The 14,306-nt window shown below is 45.2% G+C and overlaps 1 protein-coding gene across 6 annotated transcripts; it reads right to left on the bottom strand.

The window, feature by feature from the left end:
* Positions 1–431: 431 nt before the first annotated feature.
* On the bottom strand, positions 432–13,595 carry LOC143361525 (uncharacterized). 6 transcript variants are annotated; one of them, XR_013083480.1, is made up of 3 exons: positions 12,785–13,595; positions 3,642–7,129; positions 432–2,841 (listed from the first exon to the last, which is right to left on the bottom strand). XR_013083480.1 is itself a non-coding variant. In XM_076800998.1 (2 exons), exons 1-2 carry the CDS (start codon positions 12,890–12,892, stop codon positions 6,836–6,838), a joined length of 402 nt encoding a protein of 133 aa, XP_076657113.1. In that variant the 5' UTR covers positions 12,893–13,595; the 3' UTR covers positions 3,544–6,835. The 6 variants fall into 6 exon arrangements, 1 of the variants encoding a protein (XP_076657113.1); XR_013083478.1 differs by lacking the exon at positions 432–2,841 and having other exon boundaries at positions 3,544–5,826; positions 6,212–7,129; XR_013083479.1 differs by lacking the exon at positions 432–2,841 and having other exon boundaries at positions 3,544–3,797; positions 5,612–7,129.
* Positions 13,596–14,306: the final 711 nt, after the last annotated feature.

Raw genomic sequence — 14,306 nt, forward strand, 5'->3', positions numbered from 1 at the left:
ACAACGAAGCTCGAGTGACCTCGGTCGCCGAGGAGTGGAAAATTTCACTGCACTAAAATTATTAGTGGAAAATATAAAATGTTCAGCCACTGTGTCCGGCAATTGTTGCACAAACATTTTTCATGTTTCATAGAGATACGGAGTATAGTTGTTAGTAATGTTACGACATAGATTGACGGAATACAGTGAAATGTATGGCATAAAATGACACAATCTAGTAACTTACCCATAATTTTGCGAGTAGGCATAAATTTCGTATACATCCGAGACACGAATCTCGTCTTACAGTGAATATCCAATTCCGGACTGATGATTATGTTATCCAAGAGCACAGGAACGCTCGCGGTATATTTTCCTCTGTCCAGACGTGAACCCTATCGATTATCGGTAGAACGATGAGTAAGAGTAATTGGTTCGGTAGACGGGGTACATACTTTAAAACTCATTTATTGAACATGACATAAAAATCACGATACATAATAATGGATAAACCGAGTCTATTTTAAGCTTCCAAACTTTCGATATATTAATCATTTGTTACCTTCGCGTTGTGAAATATCTTATCAAACGCTAACAGATTTACGTTATTCCGTACAAGTTTACGCATAGTGAAGGTCTTGTGGAATGTGCACCCGCCGTGGTGGTTCGCTTCGTGTCGGCGAACGTCGCCGTTCAACGGAAACAGATCTCGCCTCGACTTCCGGTTGAATCCGCGGGACTTTCGACGACGAACGTCTCTATATTAAAATATTTCGTCGCGGGCTTCTCGACAGAAGCGTCTCGATTACAGGGATGCGCGGGGCCCCGTTCAATACGTACTTACCCGACTGTCCCGGACCAGACCGGAAAAAGTTGAGCGGACTCGCACACCACTTCCGCCATCCTCGTCCGAAGGATTCGAACTGCAGGAGCTCGTTCGAGTCCGCGCGACTTTTCCCGTCCCCGCCCGAAATCAGTCCGGAACGGTCAGCCCGATCGGCCCGAGCGCGCCCGATTTCTCCCGAGCCCGTAACGTCAGGTACCCGCGCATCCCTACCCTCGAAACCTTGTATTGAAATCGGTTGTGAGGAAGGGGTTAGAAAAAAGAAACGAGCAACGGTCACGGGTTCTCCTTTCGACAACGAAAGCCGCCTATTCGTATAAAAAAAAAAACCCGAAACGAACGGAGAAAAATAAATACGCTAGATCGAAATACAATAGGAGACAATAGGGAGCTCGGTGACGACGGAATAAGAACCCGGCTGCACTAAAAAAAAAAATGGCGGCAGCCGGTCGTCACGTTTTTCTCGTTTCTTGAAATCCTTGGGGATTTTGGCAGTGACATTCAATCGTCGCGGATGAGGAGAGAAAGGGCTCTTCTAATCGGCAAATTTATTCTCGCGGTAACAGCCTGAATCGTATTATTTTCTCGAGCATCGATCGTTCTACGCTAACAAGAAGAAGCTGCGTAAAAAAAAAATTTATCGAAAATCTATCGATAAAGCATTAAACATAAACGATCGTTCGAACGTCTACGAGCGAAGCAGACATGTACAATTTAGTCCTTCTCTCCTCAGCCACACGCTAAAAATCAGCTCAAAATGTCCCGAGTGAGGTATAACGAATAATTATAAAGTACTTGAAATAGTAATACAAAAAATAGTCAAGTCGTCGAATAATAAATATACATATATGTGTTTAAGTGTGTATATATATAATATATATATATATTTATATAATATATTTCATATAATATTTATATATATATAGCTTTGTAATCGTGCGAACATTGTGACCGTGGAGTGAATATGGCCCGGGCTTGAAAGAAACAAAGACAACCAACCATGTGAAAACCATCTGCCATTTCACAGCTTTTTATATTAAGTTCACGTTCAAAAAAAAAAAAAAAAAAATAACAAACGAGCTGCGCACCTCTGCAGGATCAACAGGATAAATTCTATAGGTATACAAAAAAAAAAGCCAGGAAACCAGGTGAAACGCCCGATTCACGTTTACTCCGCGGTCCGAGGCCGCCGTAATAAATAGATCGTATTATCTCGTCAATCGTTAAACTCTAGTAACACCATTTTTAATTTCTTTCATTCGTCAGTACAAATCATCCGACGGGACGCGGGGGAACGAGGTCCGAGGGGGTCCGAACAGACATCCGAAGGTGACATCCTTTGCCCCTCCCCGTCGAACCTCCGCGGGACCCCCAACGTCCCGTCAAGCACCACAGTGTAATTATCTGATCGGTAATACAACTTTTTTTTTTACGCCTTTTCTCTCGGTTTTTACTTTTAAATTTATTCTTCAGTGTCTCTAAAGCAGTCTTACGTGTAACGGCAAACTTGTTCGCGTTATTAGTCCATCGCGCCCTCTCGTGGAGTTCTTTCCTCTTTCCGACGTATCCTGTACGCTACCGCTCGTTAATCCCGTCTCTTCTATACGCTAAATTGCTCTTCAGAGTCTATCGCAGTGCCGGGCACGGCATAATTACCAACCGTCCCCACCATGGGGCCCACAGTCCCCTCCCAGAAAGAGAGGGTGGGGGAAGCGAGGCGTTCGAGGGGCCCCAACCGTGCCCGGCCCGTCGAATCTCGTTGAGTCGTAATTCTCGCGAGAAATTTTCTCCCTCTCTCTCTCTCTTTCGCGAGGATCGTTGAATTTCGCAGCGAATAATTCGCGAACAGGGCCGAAAGTATTGTATGGTTCACTCACGCCAATCCCGGATGACGAGCAGCTCCGATACACGACCGGAAGAAGAGTCGGGGAGGAAAAGATCGTTTTAATCCCCGTGTGTCGGTTCTCTGCTCGTTCCTCCCGGTCCAGAAACGAGGAAAGAACTTTCCGCCTCCGCCCCTGAAAAAGAAAAGATCCGCGCGCCGATCGACGGATAATCGAAGCGTTCGTACGAAATCCTCCTCGCGATTACAACGTCTCTACTTCCTCTTCATGACCTCTCCCCTCTCTCTCTCTCTCTCTCTCTCTCTCTCTCTCTACTTCATCATCATCTTCTCTTTCTTTTTTTTTTGTCGTTTTGTTTTCTTTGATCGTTGCAAAATAATTCTACCTTATAGCTTACGGTATCACAGAGTTACACGCGGTATCGCTTAATTGCTCCCACTTCGTGAATTTCGCGAAACGATAAAGAGCAACAAATTAGAGATTAACAAACGTGGACGCAGAAGATGTCGTTCTGGTCAGCTACTCGATTCGTCCTCTAGGATCTCTCTTGCCCTACGCGTGGCTTTAATACTGACCAAATTGCAAGCAGTCGGTGCTTCATCGAAATGGAAGATCAACGAGTCGATGAAAATAACAAATTATTAAAAAAAAAAAAACGCGAAAGAGAACGAAAAAAAAAAGGAAAACGTAACCAGACGTTCTTTGGTCTCGAATTTTCTTTCCGAATTTGAATGTCTCTCTGTGATTTCGCTCGATCCCTTCGAAAGACCACGTTCTGCGTCCGAATTTCGAGAACACTTCGTCCATCGTGTGTTTTCTGGATCGTTGAGAGGTCAACAGCATAGAACGTACAGAAAACAAAATTTTATGTCGCTGTTTTGTTCTTTTTTTTTTCGTTGCGATTCTACTAAATTCACAAGAGTTCCAACAACAAATCCTTCGTAACGATTAATCGAAATAGCAGAATCGAATACCTCGGCCGCGGGACAGAGGGAAAGCGCCACGATGCACCTCGGTGCGTTGCGAGGATCGTCTTAAGAAAATATTTCTCTTCGACGGACAGGCTCTTCGTCTAGCTCGTCTTCCGTGAACACTTCCGGTTCGCGTCAAAACGATACCGTGGATCCGATCTACGCAGTCATAAACAGAAAAGAATAGTTTTTTTTAACGCTCCAACGGGCGCGTTGGAATATCATTCATGGCGGACAATGCAATATCGTTTATTTGTTTTTCTTTCGCGAGGTTCTTCGGAGCAAAGAACTTCCACAGAATTTTCAATCTCAATGAACATCAACATGACTCGTACGTAAAATTATATTACTACGGACTGTATTAGCACAGCCGACATTAAAAGCGAACGCGAATTTTCGTTTGCAGTACGAAATGCAATTTTGTCATGCGCAGTTAGAATATCTGGAATATAATTTTACTTCCGATAAGAGTGTAATCATTTCTGAACAAGTTACCTTCGAAAGATGGAAGTCAATATACTTCGTAACAAATACATTGGTAAATCGTGTACGTGTGTCTCTGTGTGTGTGTGTGTGTGAGACTGTGTGTACACGTTCCTGTTCGAATGTAAAATCAAATAGAAACTAGTTAGAGAGAGTTCCTTCTAACCGCGACTGCTCGAGGATCGAGATCGACCTGTTTTAAGTAAATTAGCCCCAGAAGATATCGTTTCGTCGCGGTGTCCGCGCAAGCGCGCGCCTCGACCCAATCGAGGGTTCGCGCGCGTAAGTACGACTAAACCGATCAACGTGATTAAAAGTTAAGTCTTCCGCTTAGGCTTCCGTTCTCTCGCTGGCTCACCTAGATTCGTTACCGAACACGTCCCCGCCGCTCTTTTCGCAAACACGCGCACACATCCCCTTCGGAGGCAGCGAGTAATCTTAACGATGTGAACGAGCGTTTCCGGTCGTCCGTGCACGAGAAGTCGAGAACCTCTACATCGCCGCCGGAATCCCGTTCGTTGCTTCGACGCGTATCTGTGTCCCCCGAATGCTTTAAAAACATACGTTTATTACAATCACCATTTGTACGATCGAAAGGCAAGACGTTCTCTCGCGAATGTCAATCGAGCAAAGAGAAACAAATAATAATTATAGCAACGGATGCTGGTGATCATGCGAGAAACTCGAAACCTACTGTAGCAACGCTGTTCAACGAATTCCGGAGCTCGTCGGACTTCCTCCACTCTATCATCGTTAATTGTCTTACTCTGCCTATCAGTGCTGTCCAATGTTAGCTTGGAGTCCTCCCCCCGTCCCCAATGTTAGTACAGTGTTTACCCTATATATGTCCCAAATGCCAAAGCGATAAAAGTCCCAAAACTATCCCCAGTATCGCGGGGTATACCCCGTGAGGGGCCTAGAAGCTCGAGAGAGAAAGAATAGTATCTCCTAGGCGATATATGTCCGTGGCTAGACCGGTGTTTTGGACATACATCGAGTAAATACTGTATCCCCCTGGCGTTAGTTACCGAAGTTCAGCTCCCCGGTTGTATCTCAGCTGTTTGCTTTTTTAATTGGTCACTTAGTGGAGCCAGTTTACGCGTCCCGCATAGAATAGAATGTACAGTGGACAGCACCGAATCTCTGTTCTCGGAGGTGTCTTTCCGAAAGAGTGGTTGTTCCCGATTGTCACCGAGTCGCCGCGCCTCGCAACCGAGTCGAAGAGAAGAGCGGAAAGCAATGTGTACTCGTGCCAGCGATAGTCACCGAAACTCGCCAGTAGAACTCTATACGCGCGATAATGTACAACGAAGGAACTAGCATTCTTGTTTCATTAGGTCCGGACATATTGAGATCCTCTATCGATCCCGACTGGCCATGAACCCCTTTGCGACTCGCGCACGCCTACACGAACGCGACTCTCTACGTATGTATGTACACTCCTGAACGTGCACCCCGAGCGACCGACTATTGCCGTCGCTATTATGTACCTCTTTCGTTGGATTCTTCGTGTCGTCGTTCTTCCTGTTCGGTCTTCCACGTCGATCCGATCACGTCCCCCCGTGATCCCCGATCCTAATACAACCCGCTCGCAAAGGAGCTGCAGCAACGCCGGCATCTTCTTCGTCATCTTCCTCTTCGTCGCGGAGAGAAGCATCGACCTTCGCCCCGCGCTCTCTCTTAATCATTCCCTTTCTCCATCGTCCTAAACAGATTCTCACAGTTATCCAAAGGAATCAGCTTTGGGTGGATTCTCGCGAGACTTAGATAGGTCAGCGGGTTTTGTTTTGTTTTTTTTTTTTTTTTTCGTTTCGAAAGGGGTAGACGCGAGCGTGCATCGACTCTCTCGTTCGGAAACTAAACACGGTAAACCCGATTATTCGCTTTTGTTTGTCCCATTATGGATTTGTCCGTCCTCGGCTAGCATGTACTGGTCTCGTTTTTGCGTTCGTCCTGCGTCTCCGTGAGCAACGTGCCGAAAGGGGTAGGGGGGGAGGTTGATCGAGCGAAAGGAACACAATATTTTCATTCTATCTCGCGACGTCACTGCGTGAGGAGAAACCTAGAGAAGAGAGCACACGGCAACCTACTGGTTACGCATATTCGACAGCTCGCGAAGCCCACAGCTGCCGCTCGCCGCACGATCCTTCGGCCTTGAACATCACGTACTCTCGCGAGGCTCCCTCTTCTCGCGAGCCGAGGAGACCGGAGAACTCGAAGCGGTTTTCTTGACCTTCGAAATCATTCACGACGCTTCCGTGAGTTTGTTCTTCGTCTTCGAAGCGACCGTGACCGTCTATCCTTCTTCCGTTTCTCGACTTTACTCTTCAATCTGGTGTTACGTTCGATTCTTCGTCCGGATACCACACCGCGTTTTCGTCATCGTCGTCGTCTTCGTCGTTGTCATGTTGTCACGGTTCCTCGGGTCCTCAACCTGATCGCCACGGGCGAACGACACGCCAACACCTTCTCTCCACGATCTTCTTCTCCTTCGTCTTCTGCTTCTGCTTCTGCTTCTGCTTCCGCCTTCCTCATCCTTGTCTTCTTCCGGTTAGCCAAGGTTTTGTTTACCATGCCGACGCCGGCGGATCCGGGCACGATCGTGCCACCGCCTCGTTTCTCGCTTCAGTCGCGGTAACGGGTGCGGAGGTGCGTCGGATCTCGATCGGTTTCGAGCCGGAGATTGGTGGTCGGCCCAAAACCCCTTGACTGTTTCACGACAAGTTCCGCTGGTCCTCCCCGCACTCCTCAGCCTTCCTCAACGACCTCTTCAGCTTGTCGACCAGCCGATTGTGGAACTTGTTCAGGGAGTTCGAGCTGCCGGTCTTCGGCGGTGACGAGCCCGTGCTTTTGCTCGGGCTCTGCAACGAGGACTGCGACGCCCTCGAGGACGTCCTCGAGAAATGACGGGAGGTGAGCGGCACCGAACGATGCGCCGGGGAGGTCAGGAAGTCCGAGCCCGGCGACGTCGACAGCGACGGACCCTCCGACTTTGAGCATTCTGACACCTGCAACCAACAAACGGCAACCCGTTCTTTAGACAAACTCTTATTGACCCACGTCTGACGGACGCCGGGTCCATTCGGACCCGTACGCGCGAAGGACATTAAGATTGATTTGTAGTATCCGCGCAGACACGGAATGTGTTCGTTCAGCACCGATCAGACAAATTGTTGCGTTTACTCGATGCATGTCCTAACACGGGTCTAGCCAGGGACATACATCGGTCAGGAGATCCTTTGATCCACGCCGAACGGAGAAGAGGACAGTGTCTGTGCGGATAATATAAATCGACCTTCAGACAATAATTATATATAGATAATTCCCCCACCCTCCTGTACCCCGTTTTAGAAGATCTTGTTCCACGGATTCGCATAATTTCCCAGCATCAGTTCCTTTTCGTGTTACCCAATGCCAGTGCGTGTAGACTCATTTAAGATCGCACCCGTCGTCTTTACTATGCAATAATTACGTGCGATTAAACGTACCGGAAATGTTATTTTATTTGTCCGTTCGATTGGTGGCAAAGAAAAAGCGGAGATAATTTCATGGTGCTCGAACGATCGGCGAGCTGAAAGTCGTTACTAATGTTTATCGAACGTGCGGATCATCCCATTGAACGCCGGTCGACAACTCATCTCTGCTTCCCGAGGTGAAACCGCGAAGACCGGTCTACTTTCACTTCGATTCTACCAATTTATAGCCGAGCCTCGCGAAGATATAATGGCGGTGCTCGCCAATTCGTTGACTTTCGAATTCCCGCGGTTTCAAGATATTGCCGGATGATCTGCTCTCCCGCACGAACGCGACCAGCGGGAATCGACCAGCGAACGAGTGCATCAAATGCATAATCAAAGCCGCACGTGTGCACGTGCGCCATGACCGCGGACACGATGAATTTCTCGCTGCAGTTTCCCCATACACAACCTACCCTCCCTCTTTCCCCCTTCTCCGCCCTTAACCTCCCCTCCCCTCCCCATCCGGAGTTACGCGCCATTGCATAATACGACTGACACACAAACACAGGTGGATCATGACACGTGGCCTTCCCATCGGATGAAAATAATATCCAGGCGCAACGTTTATCGGAAACAATTTCGCATTGTCTGCTCGTTCGCAAATTCTGCTGCGGTTACGCGATATTTTGAAACAGGAACCCCTCGAGAATTTTTGGACAGAATCTTTAACCGTCAAGGGGGTAACATCTTTTTTTTTTTTAAGATATTTGTAAAAAGAAAGATCTTCTTAGGAAACGTTAAGCAACATTTTAGCTTCATTTTCATATTTTTTTTTATTAGTGTTAACACAGTATCTAGCACCATGTTCAAAGTGACTGGAATATAAAAAATTGTTGCATTAACTTAAACGAGAATAGATTATCTTCGATGCAGTGAACGATATTTTGAATTTTCTAAATTGCTGAATTTTCGTAAGTGCTTTTGCAGCGAGAAAGATATTTCTGGTTTTAACAGTCACCGTTTCCTCATTTTTCAAAATTGCTAAAAAATAGTGCGCTACCTTGAAGACGATCTATTTTTGTTTAGCTTGGTACAACAATTTTTTTATATTCGAATCACTGGTAACACTATCTAATATTGTTAGTTTACGATTATAGAGATGCATCCATGAGGAATTATTCGAGAAATTTATTTCTCCGGATATATATTATTTAAGAATTAGTAATCAGTTATTTTAATTGCATCTACGGTTATTTCGGGCACAAATTGCGAAAACAGTTTTTAATCCTGGCGTTTCTAATTTATGAATTACTGCCGATAAGTTTCAGCCAGAAGCAAGCTTCCGGAACGGCAGTAAATCATTACCGATTGGTCCGGAGGAGCATTGCGCGATAGGGCGAACGTCTGTACTCATAATTGAAAGTGTAACACCAGAACAGAGGCAGACCGGCAATTTTCACGCCGAGCAATACACAGACCGATGACTATCTTTCCCGAGCCGGTAGGTATCGATTAACGCGATTTGTAGTTCCACGCAATTTACAGCGTCTCTCTCCTCCTCTCTATCTCTCTTTCTCCTTTACTCTCGTTTACATTTTAAAAATAATGAACCTCCTATATATGCTCGAGGCGCAATGGAAATGAAATAAATCCGATAATTTAATCGGGCCGAGTCGAAGATACAAATGCAATATTTTGAAACAAATGAATATTAAACAATTGTAAATGTAAATTGTTTCGGATTTTTAGACTTTGATTGTAGATTTTAATGCAATTATAGAAATAACAAAAATTTAATGGTTGAGAACATTTTCACCTACTTAGTACAGTGTCTACTCGATATATGTCCAAAACATGGGTCTGCCCAGGGACAATTATCGACTGGAAATAATATCCTCACGGGGTATACCTCGCGACAGTGGGGATAGTTCTTGGACTTTTATCAGCTAGATATTTGGGACATATATCGAGTAGAGACTGTATTTATTAACCCTTGAAGAAATTCTCTGAACCTATTAAGAGAACTGATATGAAAACTTTATACGCATGTCGGAAATGAATTTTATAACAACGCGCAATAAATTAATGAATATTTACAGATTTAGCAATGTCTCGGGATCAGCTAACAAAAGAAGCGAAGTTTTATCTCGACGATCGTCCCTGGTTTTTCCGTCGATTCGAGATACGAATGAAAGCGAGCTACAAGAATGCAACGCAAAATTGCGTGCGATCCTTTCTGTCTGCGTCGCGAAAAATCGTTTGTGCGATCGTTGACGCGAACAATACGATAACAAAAATAAAAAATATAAAAGAAGAACCTAATTGATACGTTTCAAGTATGAAAACATTCGAGTTTCGTTATCAATAACGTGCATCAGATTGTAACATGAATAAGGTATTCGATAAGGGAGTCCCCTAGTGAGAAGTCATGCAGCGCATTATGAAATTGAGAATCGAAGTTGCGCAATCGTATGTCACACCGACGCGGAGAGGCGTTTGGCCGAAGATATCGGTTTTAATCTAGGTGAAACAAGAATCGCTATTAAACTGCATCTGCTAACCAAATCCAATAATTCCGTAAGCCTTGTAATGTCAGTCTTCTGGTGTCTAGAATTTAATTAGGCGTTTTTGAACAGTAAAGAGTGTACACGCCGAAAATCTTATCATCTTTGGAATCGCCATTGACGTGATTGTTACACGATAAATTGTTCCAATTTTGTAAACCTTAACGTTACAACCATTATTGACGTAAGGACCAGCCATCGTAATGCAATACCGAACGAAAAATAGTTTTAACTTCCGTAAATACAGTCTTTTCTCGATATATGTCCCGAATATCTAGCCGATAAAAGTCCCAGAACTATCCCCACTGCCGCGGGGTAAACCCCGTGAGGGGCAATGAATCTTTGCTTTCCTTTTCTATCTTCTAGTCGATACATGTCCCTGGGCAGTGTTGTTGACATATATCGAGAAAACACTGCAGTTCGAGTAACAGCTGCGTCGCTATACACGTGCTACTTATGATTGCATTTGCTAGAAATGTTGGCCGTAATATTAACTCGCCACGTGTGGTTCTAAAATATGGAAACCTAAAGTCGTACGAAACGAACAGTTAAAACATAACGACATTGACCGTCAGTTTTACATAATGCTAAGCGCACCGATGTTAACCGAGTTGATAACAAAGTTAATTATGAAACCGCCGCAACCTTGACTACTCGAGTAAATTACTGTTCCATAATTTGCGAGAATTGGTAATTCACACGCAGATGTTTGCGCGTAATAAAAATCGCCTGCAGCCATTACAAGCAACAGGAAGCGGATAGAAATGTCTTTGCTCCGTTAATCGCTGTAATAAATTGATAATAATATTCTTCAATTCTTTCAATTCAAACCCCACTGATTCGTGGCATAAATAAATCAAATCGGCGGCTATGTCCCTCGGATTCTCAGTAAAACAATGAAAATTTCCGTCCTCTGTAACAGTAGACCGGCGTTCGCGATCGCATTCCGGACAACGAACGCAAGGAGATCGCCACGCGTTTTTCTTCTGTTGTCTTCGTCAGCGATGCGGGACTGTCAACACGAGTTACCTCACCGAGCACGCCGCGCCGAGCGAAATAAACTAAGCGGGTTGTGTTTTGTCATCCGTTGCCGGTGGCGGCGGCTTTCATCGCGCGTAATCAACCGTCTGACTAAGTGCGAAATTATTTTTAATCGACATTCCTCCGATCCTATATGGCGCACGGTCGAGATATTCCCCGGTTAAAATCCGCCGGACATTCGCGCGCGAGCCTGAATACCAAACGGAATGACCCCCGTCGTCGACGCTTCTCGAACGGAAACACGCGCGTCGATGTTTCGGCAATCGAACCGGTTCCCGTTCACTTGTCCTCTATAATTTTCGCGAATTAGCCATTCTTGAAATTAGGAGGACCCCGGGGATCGTCCTCGACCGGCGTGCCATCGAATCGGTGACTTCACTCCCGAGGAATTTTTTCCCTCGGCAACGCGACCGAGAATCTACCAAATTCAAATTTGACAACTGCGAAATTTTATTTACAAATTTTCCAAATTTATTATTTTCGAGTTCACGTTAACCCGTGAACATACACACCGACTAAAGCTTAATTTGTATTGACAGTGTAGGATATGTATAACTGTTGACGAGTGACAGTGCCCGTCATGCCTCGTTTTTCTCAGCGTTTCGCGTGCAAAGTGGATACATAACACATCATAGTCATCATTTTCCATTTACGGATGCTAGAAGACTCGATCGGAGAACGAGCAACGTCGTCCGTAAACCATAGAGAATTATGAATTCGCAATTGCCGTGAAAATGATTCAGAACGCACAGCTTACCGGAAGATGTTCAATAGGTTATTAATGTTTATGATTCACGGATGATAATTTCTTGAAAGATCATTTCACAGCAACGAAAATTTCGGACAGCAACAAACTACCTTCAGGAATGTAATCGAATCATCTCTTTTTGGAATAATTTTTCAAAACGAGATTTTTAAGTTCTTTTTTACGGAGAAAACACAAATTTTTTTCCGCTGAGAATCATATCAATATGAATCAGAAGTATTAAAAGACAATATATAATATAATAAGTTGAAGAAAAGTTAACAAGTATGATTCGGTATAATTTAATTACATTAATATGGAGCCTCGGATTGTTTCTCGGTTTTTCTAAATAAAAATAAATTTTTATCTTTTTTTTTCCACTGAGAACAATGATTGAATGATTGAATGAAACATGGAATGACCACTGAGAACGACTTCCGGTGAACAATGTGTTGAGAACGATATTATTGCTATTCCTACATGCGATAGATGCAGCTATTATTATATTCAGCTTCGCATTGCAGGTTTTCTAAAGCTTATTGTGAACGTAAGCTATTATCGTGTGATAATAAACATTGTCATGTTATGAAACTCCTGTTTACAGTGATGTCCACATGTCTGGATCGGGAGGGGTTAAACTGCGTCGATCTACGGGCTAACTGCGTGGTTCTACACCCTTTGGGTGCGCGGAAAGAAGGGTTCACTGGAATGTCTCGTTACGAGATCAACATTGTCCACGAATCGCTTTGGATTTCGGATCTCGAAATAACCGGAACGGTTAGTCGAAAAACGAGAGGGTATTCTAATTGAAAAATAGGGGGTACTCTGCGATAAATTTGTTGATGTGTCACTCACCTTTCTGCTGCGACAGGCCTGGGGATTCGAGCACTCCGATGATCGTCGGTTGCGATTAGTTTTGTAAATGTCCCACTCGTTTTTCACCACGGGCATCATAAACGCCATCTCGATCAGCCGGCACTCGTCAGCGCGCACTCTACTCCTCTTTGTCCCTCTCGCAGTTCCTTTTCTCTGTCTCACGCTCCACGCCTCTAGCTGCCGCCGTCTTTCTCCCTCCGTTTCTCTGGAAAGTTCAAACCAGGAGAGTACAGTTTTCCCCGAGCGGGTTTCGCACACCGCGTTCGTCTTCACTGGCCTCTGGGTCCTTTTGTCGCCGCCAGATATCCTACACAGCGTAGATTCAACGAGATCACGCGCGCGCGCGCCAATTTCTCCCTTTTTCCGTCTCTCTGGTTCCGCGAAAATGATATGCCGCGATTTCGGTCGACGATTATCCCTCCGTTTAAGGCGGTATTTATTCGCTATCGATCTGTGTGTGTTTTCTGTTTCGATTTCGTTTCTCTGGTTTGACGCGTCCCGCGCTGGTCCGGTGGTCTCGCTGGCTAATTAATGATCCGCGTGTTGTGCGGTCGATCGGTACGGATTGTTGGTCTCTAGTGTCGACTGGAAAACTGCATACACGTCCGTGTCGATTCCACGGAAGCTCGGCGTGCTGCCTTTTCAACAACGACGTTCGAATACACGCGCGTCCGGTATGGGCAGCTGTCTGCTACGGAATGAGCACGCCGGCCGCCGTGTGGTTAGGTGTAAAAGCTCGCCACGGTGGGGATCAGACCGGCAGCTGATTGGTCCGTACTGAGGCGGGACTCCTACGTCACGGGTTACCATTGATTTTCCAATGTTGATACACACGACGGCATGACGTTCCGGATTGATTTTCTGGCCGCAGTTCCTGCTGGATCGCACGTACGTAACCGCCGATGACAGACGTCAGCGTTAACAGCTCCACGGTCGACAAACGATCCTGTGGACCGCCATCTTCCTGGTGTTGCGCGACACGTCCTCGACCCTTTGACACCGAACTGCGAATATTACGCCTGGACCCGCTCAAGGTCGGCCGGTAAATTACGTAGGAATCGCAGACGAAAAGGCGCACGTGCGTCGCACGTTGACACCATGAACTCTTCTGATGGGAGACGTCGTTTTCTTGCGAAAGATTCTGAAATACGGAGGAATCGTCGAAATTAACTGTATTGTCATGACATTTAAAGAACGATGTTCGGTCGTCGACGTACACGTCGAACGAAGAGATTGCGATAGCTAAAATACAAGAATAATAAGGCTTATCGCACGTTTTATTCTAGTACGACGTTCAAATTGAAAATAATATTCCACTGGAAAATGTAGTTAAGCGCTACATGATTCACCGTTCGATGATAATGTACCGATAGATGGAGCAGTCGGAATACACTGACGGTCGATAATGTACTACATATCGATAATGTCGTAAAGAAATTCAACAACGTCGATAAGTAATTGTGATAGAATAAAAGATTCATTGTTAATACTCTTAAAAAAT

This window comes from Halictus rubicundus, chromosome 15, assembly GCF_050948215.1.
Source record: "Halictus rubicundus isolate RS-2024b chromosome 15, iyHalRubi1_principal, whole genome shotgun sequence".
Classification (NCBI taxonomy): domain Eukaryota; kingdom Metazoa; phylum Arthropoda; class Insecta; order Hymenoptera; family Halictidae; genus Halictus; species Halictus rubicundus.